Raw genomic sequence first — 22859 nt, forward strand, 5'->3', positions numbered from 1 at the left:
CAGAGCCTTTAAATTCTATAAAAATAACTTGAATGAGGAGGCATTCGCAAAATACAAAGAATCAAACAAAACTTGTAAAGGGGTAATCAAAGCAGCTAAAATATTATATGAAGAGTGCATAGCCACTGAAAGCAAAAACAACCCAAAGAAATTTTTTAAATACATAAATAGTAAACGTTTAATTAAGGAAAACATAGGCCCATTAACTGATACTAGTGGAAAAAGTGTTACTGAGGACAAGGGAAAAGCAAAACTGTTAAATGAGTTCTTCTCATCAGTATTTACTAAGGGAGAGCAGACTGTGGAACGAACATTTACCACAAACGGGACAAATAAGCCAGATCTCATTGTGGATTTCACGCCGAAAGAATTAATACTGAGGCTAAGCAAACTCAAAACAAATAAGTCACCAGGGCCAGATGGGATTCATCCAAGGGTATTAATGGAATTAAGGGATGAACTAGCTACCCCCCTACATTATATCTTTAGCAAGTCACTATCGTCAGGTATAGTACCAAAAGATTGGAGAATAGCAGAGGTAGTGCCAATATTCAAAAAAGGAAAAAAGGAAGATCCCGCTAATTACAGACCCGTTAGTTTAACATCAATTGTGGGTAAACTATTTGAAGGATTTTTAAGGGATGGTATCCAGGAATATTTAGATCATCACCTTCTACTCAGTACTAACCAACATGGGTTCGTGAAAAATCGTTCATGCCAAACTAATCTACTAGGGTTCTATGAAGAGGTTAGCAAAAACCTCGATAATGGAAATGCTGTAGATGTGATTTTCCTAGATTTTGCTAAAGCATTTGATACTGTCCCACACAAGAGATTGATTAATAAAATGGAGAACCTAGGATTGGGTGAAAATATCTGCAGATGGGTAGGGAATTGGCTATGTAATAGAGAACAAAGAGTGGTTGTGAATGGTGCCGTATCAGATATGATACCGGTACTAAGTGGAGTGCCCCAGGGTTCGGTTTTGGGGCCCATTTTGTTTAACATTTTTATTAACGATATTGGGATAGGGTTACTCAGCAATGTATCCATCTTTGCGGACGACACAAAACTTAGCAAAGTCATCAAATCACCAGAAGATGTCACCATGCTTCAAAATGATCTTGCAATTCTAGATGAGTGGGCAAAAAAATGGAAGATGAGGTTCAATGTAGATAAATGTAAGGTTATGCACCTTGGGAGACACAACCAGTGTGCAAGTTACAACCTTAGCGGAGAGGAACTGGGTAATTCCATACTTGAAAAGGATCTAGGAGTCCAAATAGACAGCAATCTAGGATGTAGTGCCCATTGTAATGTAGCTACAAAAAAGGCCAACAAAATTCTGGCATGTATTAAGAGGGGAATGGAAACTAGGGACTCAAGGGTAATTATGCCACTATATAAAGCATTGGTGAGACCTCACCTAGAGTACGGAGTACAGTTCTGGGCCCCACACTATAAAAAGGACATCATAGAATTAGAAAAAGTCCAAAGGCGAGCAACAAAGCTTATTAGGGGAATGGAGAATTTAAGCTACGGGGAGAGATTAAGCAATTTGGGACTATTTACATTAGAAAAGAGACGTTTAAGGGGGGACATGCTCAACATGTACAAGTATATCAAGGGCCAATATAAGGAACTGTCACACACCCTATTTTCTACTAGAAAGGAATCTAGGACGCGAGGGCATGAGTATAGATTAGAAGAAAAAAGATTTCATTCAGCTAGTAGAAAGAATTTCTTTACGGTCAGAACAGTCAAACTCTGGAACTCTCTTCCCAGAGAGGTGGTAACGGCTGGCTCATTAAATGCGTTCAAGGCAAAGTTGGACAAACATTTACTGGAGAAAAACATCCATGGGTACAAATAAGAAATATAATTTGTCTGTAAAATACCAGAACCAACCAAATCAGCAATGGATATCTATACCAGGTTGAACTAGATGGACGCAAGTCTTTTTTCAGCCTTACCTACTATGTAACTATGTAACTAAGGTGTGCCAAGCGATGTACCACCACCAATATGATTATCTTTTTAGCTGCGACAATACACAAAACTTATGTGAAAGTTTTAACACGTTTAGGGGGAAATTTACTAAAGTAAATGTGTAAAAAATAGGTGTATTTGTATCCAGAAATACACCTTTTTTTGACATTTACTATCCCAAAAATACGGCAATTCGTAGTCATATTGATGTGCTATCAATACGAATACGAATTGGCGTATTTTCGGGATAGTAAATGTCAAAAATAAGTGTATTTCTGGATACAAATACACCTATTTTTTACACATTTCCTTTAGTAAATTTCCTCCTTAATGTCTTAAAATGTATATAAAAAACCCCATAAAAATTCAGTTTTTGACGTATTTCATTCCATTAGGTCCAATTTCATGATCCACAACAGTATATAACATAACCTGACACTTTTCGTCATTATGAATTCATCAGGGGTAGGTGTTCTATGTAGTAAAGAACAATTGCATATATATTAGGTGCGTGTAGATTAAATCATTAAAAAATTAAAATTAAATTAGACTTTGGGTCTACCCATATACATACCATTAGTTGTAAAGAAAATGAATAAGGTCAAAGAACAATAAGCATGTCCTCCTTAGAATTTGTGTGAGATCCAAATGGTATCTGCAATTATTTATTGGGAATAATTAGAAGATGAACATGAGATTGAAAAAGATAGGGGCTAGGGTGATGGTACATACCAAATGCAGTTCAAAATGATTGCATAATTTGCATACTCGAGAGGAAGTCGGCTAATTCTCGCGTATGTCAGACCAGGTGAGTCTATAATATATGAATGATCGATAATATACCATTTATCCAGGCACCCCCTAATAGCTGGCACCCCATAATGACTAGTCCAGCTCCCTCCTCCTTAGACTGTGGCGCTGGCCGCAGCGGGGAGCCATTGGCGCCTCAGACTCTGTCCACAGTGGCCACTTCAAAGATGGCCACTGCCTTGGAGGAGACAGACACTAGAGGTGGGCATGACCTCTAGTGTCTGTCTGAGGAGCGCTTAGCACATCGCGCCCAGTGGGCATTACCCATCTGGAGCACTGTTAGAAAGGAATCCAGTAGGTAACTAATCTTTTCTCGGATTTGAACTGCCCTGTATCGCCCAGCAACCGCACCATGGAGGAAGTGGTACCTTCCTCACAGCCACATCATGGGAGAAGCAGCCGCACCGCGGAGGAAGCAGTTATGCTCCTCCTATTCCTGCACTAGTTTTTTACTCAAGCCGGGCAGCACTGTGGTACAGAGCTGGAGCCTATCCAGGTGCTCTGTGTAAAGCCTGTATTCTTCCTGCCATCGGCCTCCCCTTCAACCTGTCCCTGCATCCTAGGGCCTCCCTGACACCCTGCAGCTCCCCCCCCCCCCACATATTAGTGAGTGCCCAGGGATTGTTGTACCCACCAACCCCTTGTGTGTGTGAGAGCCCCTTCCTTTGTATGTGTGACCTTCTGTACACTACTATCCTTGTGTGTGAACCCCTCCTCCCTGATGTTTTAACCCCAATTACCCACTTCATCTTTGTATGCCACCTTGTGTATGTGACCCCATCTACCCCAATTTCCTTGGTGTCTGATCCCCTCTTACCCCGATCCCTGTGTGTGACACCTTGTACCCAAATACCCCCATCTATGTGTGTGTGTGTGACCCTGTTCAACCCCCTATCCATGTGTGTGTGTGTGAGACACTATGCCCCCAACCTCACCCCTCTATCCCCTAATCATAAGGGTGTGACCCCTGTACCCCTATCCCAAAATCTATGGCACCCTCTACCCCCATCCTGTGTATAGCACATGGTACACCCCCTACTTCTGTGTGTGTGACACTAGCCCTGTATTTTTGAGGCACCTTTTATCCACACACTTCCCATGTCTCCCTGTACCTCCTTTCTATAAAGAAAGGGGACCCTTTCAGAAATTGTTAATGGCCCACAAACTTCTAGTTACGCCTCTGAAGTAACCCCCTCGGCAATGAGCATGTAGGTCCCCTTTGCAATGAGTATGTAGGTCCCCTTTGCAATGAGCATGTAGGTCCCCTTGGGAATGAGCATGTAAGTCCCCTTAGCAATGAGCATGAAACTCTCCCCTAGGCAACAAGCATGCAAGTCCCCTTGGCAACAAGCATGTAAATCCCCCCCCCTTCCCCGGCAACAAACTATAAGTCCTCTTGGCAATGAGCATCTAACTCCCCCCTGACAATGAGCATGTAACTCCCCCTTAGCAACAAGATTGAAACCCCTTGCACTAAGCAAGAAATCTCTGACAAAAAAGCATGTATCCCCTGGTGTGCAAGAACTCTGGCAATGAGCATGTAACCCCGGCAATGAGCATGTTGGTAAGTGGCACTTATGTGGCATAATATGTACAAGGCATTGCGGTATGTCGTATAACGTGATGGAGTGGCATAACTTATAATGGGCATTATGGTGTGTAAGGGGAATTATGTTGTTTGGTATAATCTGTAATGGGCATTATGGAGTGTGGCATAATGTGTAAGAGGCATAATGGTGTGGTATACCTTTTAATGGGCATTATGGTGTGTAGTATAATGGGCATTATGATGTCTGACATAATATGTAATGAGCATTAAGGTGTGTGGCATTATGTCTCATGGGCATTATGGTGCTTAATGTAATGTGCAATTGGCATTATGGAGTGTGACATAATGTGCAATGGACATTACGGAGTGTGGCATAATGTGTAAAGGGCATTACAGTGTAAATATTTGCCGTGCCCCTTCAGTCACTACTTATTTAGTTTCCATTGATGCCCAGTAAGCGGTGATAGACACACCCAGTAGGCGTTGATAAACACGCCCCACCAATGGTGCACCCCCTATTAAAATGGGCTGCGCACGCCTGTGCATATGTTATATGTTATTTTTAACCAAATTTATAGCAATATATGCTTAATAAACCCTGTATATTTATTATAATTGGATTTGCCCTCTCTTATTAAATGTATTAAGCTCTACCCAACAATCGTCCAAGTTACTATTGGGAGCTGCAACTCCAATTAAGAGGTGATCCAGTGTGTGTGTGTGTGTGTGTGTGTGTGTATTAACTGTGTCTATACAGTATGTGTATATATAGTTTATAGATATTGCACCCAATTATCTTTCTATTATTGTTTACAATATCGCATAGTGTGTGCACTCCATTTCGTTAAGATGCACACTCCCGCGCGTCATTAATGACCACCTCCCTCATCTGAACCATGGTTGCCGACTTTCTGGCTGCCCCCTCCGGGAGAGGGCAGCCAGCTCAGTATGGCAGGGCCAAATATGGTAGGAAAAAGGGGCCGAGCCATGGTCGCGGTGTCCCGTTTAGCGGCATGGCATGAGTGATCGCTTCATTTAGCCACGCCCCCGTGCAATGCCAGTATTTTATGCATTGCATGAGCGGGGTTCATTTGACCCAAGGACACACCCCCCCCCCCCGCGCGGGCGGTCCGCTGGAGATGTAGGACAATGCGGGAGAGTTGCTGTCCTTTCCGGGGGGCCGGGAGGGGGACCCGATTTCCAGGACAATCCCGGCCATTCCGGGAGGGTAGGCAGCCCTGATCTGAACATGTTTGGATGAGGGAGTCCTCACTAACAAAGGTAGTACCCCGCTGTTGCTCCCTAACATCCCCAGCATCAGCAAGTAGGTATGTACTTGAAGCCGGCCCTCCTCGCACCAATATCGTGTTGTGGGGAACCTTATACCGCATGCATGGGCCGCACATCTCCCTTGCTGGAGTGCTTACACGCAGAGTGATCCATACTTAATTTCTAGTCGGATCGCTTAGAAATAGGGCTACAATCACATTGTGGGCGAGATTCACCAATCTAAAAATGCCATAAAAACCCTGTTTTGGGGTTTTTTACCGCATTTTCATATTTATTTATTATTTATTAACAGCTTCTTATATAGCGCATACATATTACGCAGCGCTTTACGTATAGTTGAACGTTCACATCAGTCCCTGCCCCAGTGGAGCTTACAATCTCTATTTCCTAGCACATGTACACACACACACACAGACATTCTAGGGTTAATTTTGTTGGAAGCCAATTGACCTACCAGTATATTTTTGGATTGTGGGAGGAAACCGGAGTACCCGGAGTAAACCCACGCAAAAACGGGGATAATATACAAACTCTGCACAGTTAGTGCCATGGTGGGTATTGAACCCATAACCTCAGTGCTGTGAGGCAGTAATGCTAACCATTACACCATCCGTGATGCCCCATTTGCAGCAAAGCCCCACCGCCGCGGCTTTGCTGCAGGGCTTTACCCCAGTTCTAGATGGCGTAACCCCATGGAAGCCTATGGACATCTCTTCGCGTCCCCCACCGATCCATGCCGCACCCCCTCACTTGTGTTCAGGCAGCCTCCTGCTGTGCTGCCTGGAACAGTGACCTCCTCCTCCCTCCGGGTGCAGGGAGGAGGAAACGGAGCCCTTACACAGCAGGGTAAGGGTTCAGGGAGGGAGGGGGGACCCGCTGCACATTGCCAGCCATCGCTTTTGCATTCATAACCGCATATGCAGTACAGATGGTGTAATGGTTAGCATTACTGCCTCACAGCACTGAGGTCATGGGTTCTATTCCCACCATGGCTCTAACTGTGCAGAGTTTGTATATTCTCCACGTACTTGCGTGGGTTTCCTCCGGGTACTTCGGTTTCCTCCCACAATTTAAAAATATACTGGTAGTTTAATTGGCTCCCAACAAAAATGAACCCTAGAATGTCTGTGTGTGTACGTGTGGTCGGGAATATAGATTGTAAGCTCCACTGGGGCAGGGACTGATGTGAATGTTCAACTATACTCTGTACAGCGCTGCAGAATATGCGTGCGCTATATAAGAAACTGGTAATAAATAAATAAGCGATTATTAACACTGCGAGTGCTGGCGATGTGCAGCCGGAGTTATTAGAGAATGGGCAAGATTCTCCAAACTAAAAATGACGAAAACATTCAGTTTTGGGGGCGGTTACCCCAGTTCTATATGGCGTAACCCCTTGGAAGCCTATGGACTTCCTTTTGTGTCCTCCACCGATCCGCGATGCCCTCCCTCACCTGTTTCCGGGCAGCCTCCTGCTGTGCTGCCCGGACCATTGATCTCCTCCTCCCTGCACAGCTTCCGGGTGCAGGAAGGAGGAAAAGGAGCCCTCACACAGCCGGGTAAGTGTTCAGGGAGGGAGGGGGGACCCGCTGCACAACGCCGGCCATCGCTTTTGCGTTAATAATCGCATATGCGATTATTATCACTGCGAGTGCCGGCGATGTGCTGCGGGGGTTATCCCGTGTGTCCCGATATAGGGAACATTGGAAGCCAAATCACATGCTTTTTTAGGGCTTGCGAACCCGATGCGCTGCCGATACATATCGGCAGCCAGATAGAGAGGGCTGGCAACACTTTATAGTGCAGATCTGCACTATATAGTGTATGTCACATTACACAATTGAGGAGCAGGAGCGATATGATTGTTCCACAAGCTGATATACCCCATGAATCCCCATTCCCACAGACCGCATCATATTCCCACGTTATGTACAGAGAAGGATGTTACGTATGTATAATACGGAAGCAGTCTGTACTATGCACGGCACAGACATTAAATAATGTAATGAAATACACAATTGAGATTTGCGTAATCGGCTGTATGCAGTATTTTACGAGCTCATGTGGCCGCTTCCTTCTCTCGTCTCATCTTATTGTTTCCTCGGTGTGTCTCTCCGGCTGTCTCCTGTTCCTCTTACCAAGTTCCCAGCAGCTTCCATTTCTCTCCCACCTTCACATCTCGTTTCTTACATCTCCTTTTTGCAGTCTACTATCTCTCCTCCTTCTCCGTCTGTCTCTATCTCCCTCCTCCTTCCATTCTGTCGCTTCCTCCTCCCTCCTCCAACCTCCCTCTCTCACTCTCAGCACCAACAGCATCCTCCGGGAGGTAGAGGAAGCAGAAAGCAGAGGGAGTGCCCTGTGACTGTTCCAGCACCGCTAGGACCAGCGAGTGGGTGCTCAGTCTCTTCGGTGCCTATGTGACGGGGAGCGGAGACATCATCGCACGGACCCTGGTTTTTTGTTTTAATTATACTAATTTTTAACAGGATTTTTTGTTCATTAGTAATTGCGGCTTTTTTTTTGTAATCACGTTCCCGTTTGTCCTAGATTCGCTTGTAATCTAATTGCATCAAATTTCTCTACCTTCTCCCTTTCACCCTGCTCTTCCATCCCTCCATATTACACTGCCTCCTTCACTCTCTCATTCTTTGCTGGAAATGATTGCTATGCTGGCGCACAGCAGTCATTTCTCCCTTCCTTCTTTTGTCTGCCTCATTTTCTCTGACATCTCTGTTGCATTAGCTGTATTGCTCCTCTTATCATAATTCTCTCCTTTGCCATTCTATAAATTTTCTTCTATTTTATTTCCACCTCATGTCTTATTTTTCTTGCTATATATAGTATATCCTCAATATTTATGCCTCTATTATAACCTTTCCCCCTCCCCTGCTCCCTCTTGCTCCAGGGAGGGGAGGTGTAATGATGCAGAGGAAGGTGAAGCCCCCCTCAGGGGTGGGCCCTGGCCGCTCTGCGGAGCTGCGTGTTTTTCGCGGCCCCACAACTACAGTCCAGGAATCTCGTCTACCTGGAGCACCTCTTCGTCGCCAGCGTTCTCTCACCAATCTTTCTGTTTTGACGGATGCTGAGAAGAAACTTCGTCTCTGTGGACCTGACTGGTGTGATGATCTATCTGCAGTGACTCCATCCAGAAACCATAATACTGCCCCAGCATCCCCCGCTATGTCTAGGGCATTGTCCCGCTCTGAACACTCTCTTCTTCAACCCCGAACACCTAGCCGTATTCCCCGTGGTCCATATGCTGAAGTTAAGCCGCTCAGTAAAGCTTCAGAATCAACTCCTGCTGTTTCTTCAACCGAAGATTCTGCAAAAGAACCTTCTGATGACAAGAAGACCTTTCTCAAGGTGGACCCTGAGTTAGTGGTGACTGTCCTAGGTGATTTGGAGCAGCTGCTCTTCAGCCAGATGTTGGGTATGTAAAAAATGATTAGGGCAATATATTCATTAATGTCTCTAGATTGATGGAATTGTTCTAGTTTGGACAAAAAGCTAATTATTGGAAATTGGTTCCCCATATTTACCTTTGGTTATTTTATATGGTCAATGCATTTCAAGGACTTGCATATTTTGCCTTTATTTTGATTTCCTTTAGCTCAGTAATTTAAGGATGAGAAGGGTACCATTTTGTTGCAGCTATTAAATAATCGGAGCCAACCCCATAGCATCTGATTGATATCATTTTTGGAGTCTCATTTGAGAAATCACTGTTTTATGGTCAAATCAGGAACTGTAGGGAATTCCTAAAGGCCTCTTATTGTCCAAATCAAAATACTGGCTTTGTACCTCAGTAAGTTTAGCTTATTGTTTGGTGGATGCAAGAAAGTTTTAAAAATGTCTATATTGCATGAATTGCTGCCATCAAATGAAACAGTTATGTTTAGTTGTAGGTTTGTGCTTTTTTGTATATATTCAGATTGTAGATGTCCTTTGAATGACTTGGGTAGAAGTGAACATGTGCTAGTGCCCATGTGCTTGCTTTGAGATTTCCTTTTGTGCAAAATGCATTGGAATGCATCAAAACTATGCTAAAACTATTTGAAAAATACAAAGCATTTATTTCTTCGGCACCATTCCAATCTTCCCATTGACCGTATCAGATACTGCCTTGTTCTTTTTTCCAAAGCTGCATACTACTTCTATAGTCATTAGCCATACATTTAAATGACTGGACATTTCATAAATACATTACAAGTGGAACAGGAATCATGAATTTTTTATATGTTGTGTGTGCATTAACTTAAAATCATCAAATACATAGGTGTGAATAAAATTACAAATTGTCCATAGTAATTCTGCAATTCAGAGCTGTGTAGTTCTGCTAAAATTATTTTTGGGGATTGTAATGTTCACTGTATCTATTGGATATGGATATTAACTAGGCAGCATGGTGGCATAGTCATAAGTATTGCCTCCTTACAGCACTGGGGTTTTGGGTTTGATTCCCAACAATTCCTTATCTGTATGGGGGTTTTAGCTCTTTTGCATGGGTTTCTTCCTGGAACCCTTTTTACTCTCACAAAGTTAATATATATATATAATTTCTAGAAGGTGTTTTTTGGTGCCAAGACCTCTTTTTAAAGATTAAGTTCTCTCCTTCTGAAGAATTGTTAATTTAGATTGTACATTGTATTGTTTGTTTAAGAATCAAAGTAAAAAATAGATTTTTGGCCCTAGAGTTCTTTCCCTGGATGCGTTCATACGGCAAAGCTAATGGGGCCTAGTACACACGTACCGATTCCAGCACATTTTCTAAGCGATCTCACTAAATTGCTTAGAACAGGCATGTCCAAACTATGGCCCTCCAGCTGTTGTGAAACTACAAGTCCCATCAGGCCTTGTCACAGTTTTGCTATTAGGGAACGCTAAAACTGTGGCAAGGCATGCTGGGATGTGTAGTTTCACAACAGCTGGAGGGCTACAGTTTGGCCATGTCTGGCTTAGAAAATGCTCCTAGGTCGCTACGTGAGTAGGGGCCATAGTGATGCATGGCCCCACGTGTCGCAGTTGCTTGCCGATTAATATCCAGCATGCTGTGTGCTGAGTGAACTTTTAGGGCCAGTGTTCTCTGCTGAGCACACTGGCCCCAACAGATCGCTCAGCACACAGCATCTTGCTGAAGCGTTCCGAGCGATCTAGCATTGCTCAGAAAGCTTCAGCATCTACCCGTGTAGATTAAGATGATCAGTTTTGCTTGACTAATCGAAATGGCTACAAATGAACCAGTTCTTCTTTCATCCTACTACAAAATAGTTTATATATATATATATATATAGTCAAATGGGTCCCGGCACTCTGTAACGAGGATCAACAGCGACTTGGGTTGCCTTTCCAATCCAAATAAGGACAAAATGTAGCAAACGGGCAGGATGGCACTCCCAAGATTTCAACGATGTATATAAAGAAATAACAGTCAAACACCAATAGCTTGTGTCAACGTTTCGGGCTGAGCCCTTTATCAAGACATGGCAAGTGAATAAAACAGTACTTACATTTATAGGCAAAAAAAAGGGGGGAAAAAAGACAAGAACTCGTGCAGCCAACACCAACGCAGCCCCGGCGAGTAGTCAGTGACGTCAGAGGGCGCACTAGACTGCTAATCGGGGTCACCAGGGGGTGTGTCTGGAACACCCGGAGTGTGGGAGTCATGGCAACACAGACGCTAAACGACGCGACTGTGAATGGCCAGGGGACGGGCAGGGGCCAGGACGCCAACTGCCCAGTGCGAGAACATGACTAACTAAGGCGGCTGAGCACTAGTGGGCAGAAAGCAAACAAATGACCATGGATTGTTGCTGGAGGCTGCAGCGAGTATTACAATATGCATGACATATGATGAGCATGTATAGCGCTGAACATACAGTCAATAATGAGAGGGTTCAAAACATGGTAAAATCTGCAGCAACAACAAACATAATCAAGAAGCAGGTGTAGACGGCAAATGGCAAATGCAGGCAAAAGGTCCGTGAGAAAGGCGTATCAAGAATGGCAAAGCCTGGGGGAAATATGACAGGACAGGTAGGAACCACTGGACAAGGCAAAAGGCAGGAGAGAAGGAAAGTAGAGACAGTGGGAAGACGACGTAGACTGCCTGTGATAAAGGCGCTAAAAACAAGACGGACTAAGAGTGTGGAAAGGGAGTAAAGGGACAAACAGAGAGGGTGAGCTGGCGTGTGCGAAACGGGGGACGGAAGCTGCGGGGCAACCACGACTAGACATGTGGCAGGGTGTGTAGAGTAACCGCGGTGCGCATAAGCAAGGACCGGACTAAGGCTGTGTTAAAAATACAGTGAGGGGGGTCTAAGCAGGGGGGACGTGAACCGAGGGGACCTAAACAGAGGGTAACACCAAAAGAGGGAGGTGAAAGGGAGACCATGTAGGCTGGAAATGTCAGCGCGATGGGTGGGAAACTGGCTGGACGGGTGAGTGAATCTACAAGTGTCTGGTGCCTAGACGGAGTGCCGGCTAAGTTAAAAAGCTGTGGGAGACTACAGGTGAAAGGGGGAGAAGACGGACGGGAAGAAGGCGGACAGAGAAAGGGGGAAACAAAGGAGTACAGAGCCTGAAACTAACAGCGGGGGGGACGGGGCAAGGCAGATCACAAAAAGCAGGCAAATGGCATCATTTCATTAAGTCCATGTGGTTGTACAGTATCCAAAAGGTGAATCCATTTGGCTTCAAGTCTGAGTAAGGTGCGACCCCTATCACCTCCTCTTTGGCTCTCTGGAACCCAGTCAATGATCTTGTACCTTAGGCTAGGGAGGCTGTGTTGCAATGTCTTCCAATGCCTCGCAACGGGCTGGTCTGAACCCTTCGTGCCCAGGGCGGCCCTTATGCTGGATTTATGCATGGCAATGCGCTCTTTTAACTGACGAATAGTCTTACCAACGTACAGGAGGCCACATGGGCACTTAATGTAATAGACAATGTAACGGCTACTGCAGGTCAAGGGGTAGCGGATCTTGAATTTGGAGCCAGTTCTTGGGTGAACGAAATAGTCACCTGTTTCTAGTCCGTTACAAGTGGGATCATGTGTGGCCCCAAGTCTAGCTAACATCTTCATGTTTGAGACTGAAAAAGACTTATTTTTCTCTAGACCAGAAACTGCTGACAAAATCAAAACCTACTTTCGTTACATCGACGACATCATCATGTTTTGGGATGACACGCAGGAGAATTTCCTTCTTCTAATGCAACAGATCAATCAAGCAGATGAGCACATCAAGTTCACTCACACCTGCAGCTTCACTGAGATCAACTTCCTAGATGTGAACATCTCCCAAACTGACGACCTAAGACTTATCACCAAGGTTCATCATAAACCCACGGACCGCAACACAGCCTTACTGGGTAGCAGCTTTCACCCTCCAGCGGCTAAATGGTCCTTCCCCTACTCGCAATTCATTAGAGCTAGACGGATATGCTCAGAACATCTAGACGCTGTGAACGAAATTGACTTGATGTCCAACAAATACCTGGCCAGAGGCTACCCTCTGAAACTACTCCGTACTACCAGAGACCGAGTCCTGTTATTGCATCGTGAGTCTTTACTCACCCCCAAACCAGTGACTGCCACTTCCAACCGTATCGTTTGGCCACAATGCTACTCAACTGCCAGCCATGTGATTGTCAAAGCTGCCAGAAGAATATGGCCCATCATCACAATGGACCCCAAACTGAAGGCTCTTAAAGACTGTACCATCATGCCGGCATTCAAAAGGAGCAAAAACATTAAAGACTTCATTGTACATAACGATATTTCCAGCCACAAAGATGCCCCAGCACAGACCTTTCTTCGCAGAAAAAACGGCAATTTCCGCTGTCTAAACTGTGTCACTTGTAACGGACTAGAAACAGGTGACTATTTCGTTCACCCAAGAACTGGCTCCAAATTCAAGATCCGCTACCCCTTGACCTGCAGTAGCCGTTACATTGTCTATTACATTAAGTGCCCATGTGGCCTCCTGTACGTTGGTAAGACTATTCGTCAGTTAAAAGAGCGCATTGCCATGCATAAATCCAGCATAAGGGCCGCCCTGGGCACGAAGGGTTCAGACCAGCCCGTTGCGAGGCATTGGAAGACATTGCAACACAGCCTCCCTAGCCTAAGGTACAAGATCATTGACTGGGTTCCAGAGAGCCAAAGAGGAGGTGATAGGGGTCGCACCTTACTCAGACTTGAAGCCAAATGGATTCACCTTTTGGATACTGTACAACCACATGGACTTAATGAAATGATGCCATTTGCCTGCTTTTTGTGATCTGCCTTGCCCCGTCCCCCCCGCTGTTAGTTACAGGCTCTGTACTCCTTTGTTTCCCCCTTTCTCTGTCCGCCTTCTTCCCGTCCGTCTTCTCCCCCTTTCACCTGTAGTCTCCCACAGCTTTTTAACTTAGCCGGCACTCCGTCTAGGCACCAGACACTTGTAGATTCACTCACCCGTCCAGCCAGTTTCCCACCCATCGCGCTGACATTTCCAGCCTACATGGTCTCCCTTTCACCTCCCTCTTTTGGTGTTACCCTCTGTTTAGGTCCCCTCGGTTCACGTCCCCCCTGCTTAGACCCCCCTCACTGTATTTTTAACACAGCCTTAGTCCGGTCCTTGCTTATGCGCACCGCGGTTACTCTACACACCCTGCCACATGTCTAGTCGTGGTTGCCCCGCAGCTTCCGTCCCCCGTTTCGCACACGCCAGCTCACCCTCTCTGTTTGTCCCTTTACTCCCTTTCCACACTCTTAGTCCGTCTTGTTTTTAGCGCCTTTATCACAGGCAGTCTACGTCGTCTTCCCACTGTCTCTACTTTCCTTCTCTCCTGCCTTTTGCCTTGTCCAGTGGTTCCTACCTGTCCTGTCATATTTCCCCCAGGCTTTGCCATTCTTGATACGCCTTTCTCACGGACCTTTTGCCTGCATTTGCCATTTGCCGTCTACACCTGCTTCTTGATTATGTTTGTTGTTGCTGCAGATTTTACCATGTTTTGAACCCTCTCATTATTGACTGTATGTTCAGCGCTATACATGCTCATCATATGTCATGCATATTGTAATACTCGCTGCAGCCTCCAGCAACAATCCATGGTCATTTGTTTGCTTTCTGCCCACTAGTGCTCAGCCGCCTTAGTTAGTCATGTTCTCGCACTGGGCAGTTGGCGTCCTGGCCCCTGCCCGTCCCCTGGCCATTCACAGTCGCGTCGTTTAGCGTCTGTGTTGCCATGACTCCCACACTCCGGGTGTTCCAGACACACCCCCTGGTGACCCCGATTAGCAGTCTAGTGCGCCCTCTGACGTCACTGACTACTCGCCGGGGCTGCGTTGGTGTTGGCTGCACGAGTTCTTGTCTTTTTTCCCCCCTTTTTTTTGCCTATAAATGTAAGTACTGTTTTATTCACTTGCCATGTCTTGATAAAGGGCTCAGCCCGAAACGTTGACACAAGCTATTGGTGTTTGACTGTTATTTCTTTATATACATCGTTGAAATCTTGGGAGTGCCATCCTGCCCGTTTGCTATATATATATATATATATATATATATATATATATATATATATATATATATATATATATATATATATATATATAAAACAAAAAGAGGGATAGATGTGTGCCCTATATACTATTCACCTCAATTTACACAATGTTAAAAAAAAATGGTTTTATTCAACACATTAATACATAGATATTCAATTAAGAAAACAATTTTACAATCCAGAAGATAATTTTACAAACAGCAAGAAGATCCAACACCAATAGGTGTTCTCATTGAGGACTTCACAGATGCGACCCATATATATATATATATATATATATATATATATATATATATATATATATATATGCTCCAATGACCTAAGGATTAAAGTGAATGACTGAACTGCCTCACCTTCTGTAAATACTGTATGTAAAATTTGCCCTCTTCTACATCTCACTGCTAGGAAACTAATGAAAAAGTTTACAAATAAGTTGGCTGGAGAGAAAAAAAAGAAAAAAGCATTTATTGGTAATGTAAAAAGCCCTTCCGCGCCTGGTATTTCCAGGTTGTATCTCATCCAAATACTAACCAGGCCCACCATTGCTAATGGCACATACACACTTGAAAAGATTTTCATTTCAAAAGACTTTGCCAAAATCTGTGATAGATATATCTTTCACCAAAGTAGTGCGTACACACTGAGCTATTTTCCCCAAAGAGCGAGAGATTTTCAGGAGGCGAAAAACTTTGCTGAAAATCTTTCATTATAAATGGGATGGGTTTGAATTCCAAGGGTTCCATACAGATGGAGCCGGCCTCTTTCTTGCAGGGGCTGGCTATTCTATCGCCAGCCCCCGCCACCGGCTGGCTCTCGCCAGGGGCGTGCGCCCACGAGACGCCTGCATACGCCCCGTGGCTACGGAGCTTTCTCCGCTGCCTCCCCCAATGCCCCTCGCCCGACCCGCAGCGCCGCCGTCAAGGGACTGCCACCATTGTATATTTATTGAAATTCAAACTGCCCACCTATGTATTTATTTAAATGGCATGCGAGGACTAGACGGGGGGACGCAACTCCCCCCCGCGCGCCCCCGGAGTGACGCAGCCGACGCCACATCACCCACCACCCCCGTGGAGTGACGCGGCAGACCTCACCACATCACCCGCAGGCCTCTCCACCCCCCACTGGAGCCATGCAGCGCCGACCGCATCACCCGCCAGCCCCTTCCCTTCCTCGGAGCGATGCGGCCGCGGCTGCATAATTCCTCCATGGAGCAATGCGGCAGCAGGTATATTTTATATATAATATATATATATTTTATATATATACATTTATTTTTATATATATAAATATGTTATATATATATATATATATATATATATATTGCTGATGCATTTAAATTAATATATTGGTGGCAGTGGGAGAAAATTATACATATTGGTGGCCACTGTGTGTCAGGGAGCAGTGCTGTCTGCTCCTGTGTTGAGCAGGGCGGGGGGCGGGGCGAGTCACCGGGGAGCAGGGACAGCAGCAACAGCCGGAGAGAAGATAACAGGAGCGACGCGCTGCGGACCAGCTTGGTATGACAGGTGTGGGGGCGGGGGTGGGGGGAGGCAGCGGGGCGGTCCACCGGGCTGAAAGTGGTTAATCTTTCAGCCCGGGCAGCATTCACACATGGCGATGATGGATGAAAACCAGCAGATGAACCACTTTACTAGCGATGATGCGGGAGCACGCATCATCGCTAGTCGGCAATCTCTGGGGCATGCACACTGGGCGATTTTCAGCCGAAAATCGCTCAAAATGGCAGTGTGTATGGGCCTTAAGCTGCCAAAAATCAGAGGAGATTGGGCCTATTCAGTGTGGTGAGGCTATAAATGAGAGTTTTGATTTCCGTTTGCCCTTTTATACTTCTCACTGCTAGTAACCAATGAAAAGGGTTGACATATAATTAAAGGATTATCATTATTAAGGATTATTATTGTATTTACTTTATGTTTATAAAATATATGATTTACTACATGGAAATTGATTGCTAAGATTTACCTTAAAATAGAAATCTGCCAAAGCATCTACTTTATCTATAAAATAAGCTGGTTGTTATCAATATCATGGCACACAGGACCTGGCATGCAAATTCTAGGTAGATTTCGGTATTTTAATCCTTTTCTTTATCTAAATGCACCCCTTATTGCCTAACTCAAGTACTTAGGCCCTTATTCTGATCGGTGCGGCCGGATCCGAATATGCGGCCAGGACCGTGCGTGCGAAACCCCGCCTTCCATACGGATCGCCAACTCCGTCCGTACGCGGTAAGAAGCTGGCCGAACGGACCGCACGTGTATTTTTCACGGAATACGCCTCCTCCATCTCAGGGAACCTCCCCCATCATTCGATGGTCGCAGACCATCGAATGCAGGACCGAGTGGTCCACCAGCTCCTGCAACCTCAGACCACACGGACATTTTTCCGTGCAAAAGCAGGGATCTGGGCGGGCAGCTGACATCCGGCGATGTCATATGTCCGCCCCCTACACGTGCGTCACGGCCGCATTACCATACGTACGCCCAGCGTTTGCATGGGAACGCCCATGAAACGCGGGGCGTATGCATATGGTAATGAGCCCAAATAGCCCTTCACGCCTCTCTCCACCCCCTGTTCGGAGTGTTCACATTTAATGCGGGATTTGGCCGTACGCCCCGCTCGCACATGCGCAGAGACGCCTCTGCACATGCGCAGACACAAAACATCGGCAGCACGAACACTTCTGTGGATGACTCTTCAGGATGGAATCTTTGAGGTTGGTGCTTGTAAGCACAAAGCCTCAAGGGCTTCTAGCATCAGTGGACGTCCAGGACGCTTATTTACTTGGGCCTGTAGACAGTGGTCATCAATTTTTTCTGAGTTTCGCAATGGGAGAAACTCATCTGCAGTGTGGGGCCCTACCTTTGGGGTTAGCCACAGTTACGAGAGTTCTCACAAAATTGATGGCTGTCATGACATCAGCTCACAGGCAAAATAAATTGTGATTATTCCTTTATGGGACGACCTCTGGGTCAAGGCCAAATCTGCAGAAATAGTTGCAGGATCATCTGACAATGGTGGCACAGTTTCTGAGAGATAAGGGGTGGATGTTGATTCTTCATCTCTCTCCCCTCCTGGCTGCCGAGTGCAGATTCTCAATTAACACCCTGTCAGAAATTTCTGTTGTTTGGTGTGACCTTGGACACACATATTCATTGTGTGTTCCTTACGGTGTCCAACACAATAAAAACTTCACCATTTGGTGCGGTCGATTCTCCATTCGCCGAATCTAAAAATTTGGCAGGGTTTAAAACTGTTAGGAGGTAGCGTCCTTGGAAACTTGCCTGTAGGTGAGTTTTTCTTTCAAGCCCTTTACGTGGAACATTCTGATGTTGGTCAGGGAACCCGAAAATCGTGAAACAGGGAACTCTGTTGCTGCTTCAGGAGACAAGGAGCTTATTGATCTGAGGGACAGATCTGGAGTCTCAGAAAATGGAGAGGTTTCTCCACTCATGACCAATGCCAGTCTCAGGGCATGGGAAGGCGATGATTCTGCACCTCAGTCTTCAGGGTCTGTGGTCCAGAGAAAAGAATACAGATCTATCAAATACATTCAGACAAAGACACGGCTTTGGCTTAATTAAGTCATGAAGGCAGTACTCACGGCAGGATGAGTATAGTATAGATGTGGATAGTCTCGCAAATTTTTCAGGGAAAAGAGGTGAACATGCCAGATTTATCAGGGGTGTTCCTTCAGTGGATCCAGAATGTGGAAGCGGATGTCCTCAACAGGGCAGTTCTGCTGTGAGGAGAGTGAATGTTACATAGAAAGCTTTAAGTAAGTAGTGTCTCTTTGGGGGTCTCCCAGACTGGATTGCATACTAACAAAATTGTCAGGTCTCCAGGTTCTACTCTCGGATCACGAATCCGACTGAGGAGACAGTGGTTGCCATGATAGTTCCAGGGTGTTTCACTCTGGCCTAGGCATTTGCCCCGTTTTTTCTATTGTTACTCAGATTCTTAAGTGAAGTGAGGACACAGGCGGTGCAAGGCATACTGTTTTGCTCCGGACTGGCCTTTGAGGTCGGGGTATTTTATACTGAGGTTGAAGATGACCTAAGGGTGTCGTCTTCTTCTTCGTCGCCCAGACTTATTCAGTCAATGATTTTTTCTACTCCTGGTCCTAGCTCGTCAAAAATTTAGACGACCTGGCTCTTAAGACATCTCCTTTTAAGGAAGAAGGGTTTCTCAGTTGCTGTTATCCAACTCATATTTTGGGCTCGCAAGCCGTATAGGTAGTTTATTCACCTTTTTGTTCGAATGATTTGTGTCAGGTGGTGTGTACGTCAAAAAGTACACATTTCCAGGTTCTAGGTCTCTTGACCTTTGGAGTTTTTCTCCAGTATGGGTTGCAGCAGAGTTTAGTCTGCAGTCCTTAGAGGTACAGCTACCTGCATTATCCATATGCTTTCAGAATGGAGTGGCTCCTGGCCAGAAGTACAGACCTTTTTACAGGGAGTTATATGAACTCCAGACCCCATATAGGCAGCCGGGGGTGCCTTGGGACATGTTCTGGTATGGTCGTTTTTTCTAAAACCACAGTGGGAGCCTTTAAGGTCGGCTGTTCGTAATATTTTTTCGAGGAAAATTACCTTTTTTTCTTAGCCAGGGCTTTGCCTAGGCGAGTTTCAGAATTAGGGGCCTTGCCTTGCAAGTCTTAATTTCTGTTTTTTCATACTGATAAGACGGTTCTCCGAACCATATTGAAGTTTTCTTCTTAGGTAGTATCAAATTTTCCATTTACACCAGGAGTTTGTTTTTTGGTGTTTGCTCCTCTTGAGGAGGTAGAAAAATAAATAAATATATTAAAATGGGACATACTTTGCGCTTTGCGCATTTATGTGGACAGGGTAAAGGATGTTTGCAAAAAATGACTGTTTTGCTAGTTCTATATGACGTACATAAGAGAGGGTGGTCCATAAGCTGGGAATTTCACAGCTTTGCAGGTCAACCAGAATCACCCCCTTAGTTTATTATGTCATTTATTAACCATACTGCACCAGCATATATCTCTTTACTTATCACAAAATATCTCCCATCTCGACCACTTTGCTCTACACAAGATCTGCGTCTCTCTTGTGCACGGATCACTAGCTCCCATTCACTATTACAGGACTTTCATTGGACTGCTCCCATCCTATGGAATGCCCTTCCACGTACAATAAGACTCTCCACTAGTCTCCAAACTTTCAAGTGTTCCCTGAAAACTCACCTCTTCAGGCAAGCCTATCATATTTAAATCATACACGCATAACCCTCTGAGGCACTTATGTGTTATATAGCTTCCCTTCTGGACTTGTAACTTGGTGGGACTGCTATGCTATTATTGGGCCTGTCCTTGTGTTTCCCTCCTATGTCCCTATAGATTGTAAGTTTGCAGCAGGGCCCTCCTACCTCCAAGTCTGTCCGTTGTTACCCACTTTGTTTTATCACTGTCTACTATTGTAAAGCGCAACATAATCTGCTATATAAGAAACTAAATAGATAAATAAATTTGTGCAGTGTTGCAACACAAGATACAGCAAAGGGTTAATATGCCTAAAATGTGCAACAAAGGAGTATCCCAAAGTACTGTAGGACATCTTTTTCAAAGTGTTTTTAATATACTATAGTAGTCACCTAGGAATACAGCTTACAAAATTATTTCTGAAATAATTGTCTGGCGCAGCCTGACATACTGTACCACTTCTGGATAAGTAGTGTTATTTCAGTTTTCACCATAGTAAAACCTTTTACTGGGTGTAGTATGCCAATAGTCTTTTTATTTAGAAAGAAATGAGGGGGAGTAGACTTTAAGTTGTGTAGAAATGCTACTTCCTATTAGGGATGTTACACTAAATAGGGATGAGGATTAATTAAATAGCATTACTCTGTTTTGTAAAGCCATCTTCTGTGTTGAAAACTGGGCCTAATAAGCAGGTCCTTGGGTCTATTTCATAGCTGCTATATATTTGCGCCCTCTCATACTTCACAAAGGGACAGTGCATGGCCACACAATAGTACCCCATTCCAAATGTCACCATACAGTAGCACAATCTTATTCACATTACACAGCACCAGTTCTATAAGTAGCCATTATGGTGCCCTTTGGCAATTGGTAACTGCCCCACCACTACAGTAAAAACTGGTAGAGTGCTCACCTAAGGCGCGCTGCAAAAATTTAGGAGTGTGGCTTTATGGGGAAGGGGTGTGGCCGTATAAAAGTACCAATAACACCGTAATGCCCATAACACATAACGCTACATAACGCTACACACGGTAATGCCTATTACACATTAATCCACCCACAGTAATTCCCATTATATATTATGCTACACATCCTGATGCCCCTAACACAGTATGCAGCACACTGTAATGCCCATTACACATTATGCCATACATCATGATGCCCCTTACACAATATGACACACATCATACTTGCCGACTTTGGCATACTCCTTTCCGGGAGAAGCCCGGAGAGGAGTGAAAGGGAGCGGGTAGAGGCTTTGTTTTGGGGGCAGGGCACGGGTGATGTCATCAAGCCCCCATGACGGGCTGAAGCCTCTATTTGCGGGTCTGTGGTTGGGGGGAGGGGCTAAAAATGCTGCGAAATGCCGCGAATTGCGTCATTTAGCCCCGCCCGCGGACCCGCGAAAGTCATAGTTTTTAGACCGCGGGGAGAGGGGGAGCCGGGGCTGTAGGGAAATGCGGGAGACTTGCCCCCCTTCCTGGGGGACCCTCCCGGCCATTCCGGGAGGGTAGGCAAGTATGACACACATTATTCTACACGTAATGCCCTGAGTACTTCTGCATATTCCCACAGTAGTAGTGCGGCTTATACATAATGCCCACACTTACCGACAGTAGTAGCGCTGCTTATATATTGATATATATATATATTCTACAAAAACATAAAACAAGGGGCGCCCAATAGTGCAGTATCTTCCAGTAAAATGTATTAAATAAAACACATGCGTACCATAAATTTCCTCAGTGGTGGACTAAAAACCACTTGGTATAAAACTCATCCACACTGGCAATGCATGAACAGAGAGGATCTTGCTGTACACTGAACTCGCCCGGCATACACGCTCAAACAGCGATTCCCGTCACTGTCCGTATCTCAGCTCACACTCCTGCTCCAGCTCCAATTGCGTCAGTTAGGCCATGCCCCAAGCATTTAGTCACTGACGAAGTCCATGAGTCCGAGTTCCCGGAAGTGCAGCCTGTTCACTCGACTCCCCCCGCACCAGCGCCACAGGGTGTGCTCAGTCCCGTGTACACCACCTCCCTGCACAGAGTGGCAGTCACTGCAGCTCGGCGCCTCTTCAGCTCGGCGCCTCCCTGCACTGCAGGAGCTGCTGAGTGGCTAGAGCTGGCCCTGCTGCTAACATTCGGAAGATACATATTAGGCCACTTCCCCTGTCTTCCAAACTAGACCATAGATCAACCAAAAATCTCAGCCATGTCACTTGTGACAACTCCATTTCCTGATTATACGCTTTTGGCAGTTAAAAATCAGAAATCTTTATAGGTATGGTTTGTTTAAAAAAAAAATATCATACAAGTAGGCTTCCAGAATCTGGGGCTGAAAACAAATATTCTGTAGCTAATTTATCAACAAATTTTATACCAGCGGAATATTATGCTTTATTATGCTTTATTATTATATATTATT

The 22859-nt window shown here is 45.2% G+C and overlaps 1 protein-coding gene across 3 annotated transcripts in view; it reads left to right on the forward strand.

Annotated features, from left to right (window-relative positions):
* Nucleotides 1-7830: 7830 nt before the first annotated feature.
* The window catches only part of NAV1 (neuron navigator 1), a 206624-nt gene continuing 191595 nt past the window's right edge, over nt 7831-22859 (forward strand). For 2 of the 3 annotated variants that reach the window (XM_083173161.1, XM_083173162.1), the window contains exon 1: nt 7831-9068. In XM_083173161.1, the coding sequence (XP_083029287.1) occupies nt 8558-9068 (511 nt within the window). In that variant the 5' untranslated portion in view covers nt 7831-8557. The remainder of the gene's footprint in view (nt 9069-22859) is intronic. The other variant, XM_083173163.1, reaches the window with a different exon arrangement.

The sequence above is a fragment of the Crinia signifera genome, chromosome 2 (genome assembly GCF_055691185.1).
Source record: "Crinia signifera chromosome 2, ASM5569118v1, whole genome shotgun sequence".
In the NCBI taxonomy this organism is placed as follows: Eukaryota; Metazoa; Chordata; class Amphibia; order Anura; family Myobatrachidae; genus Crinia; species Crinia signifera.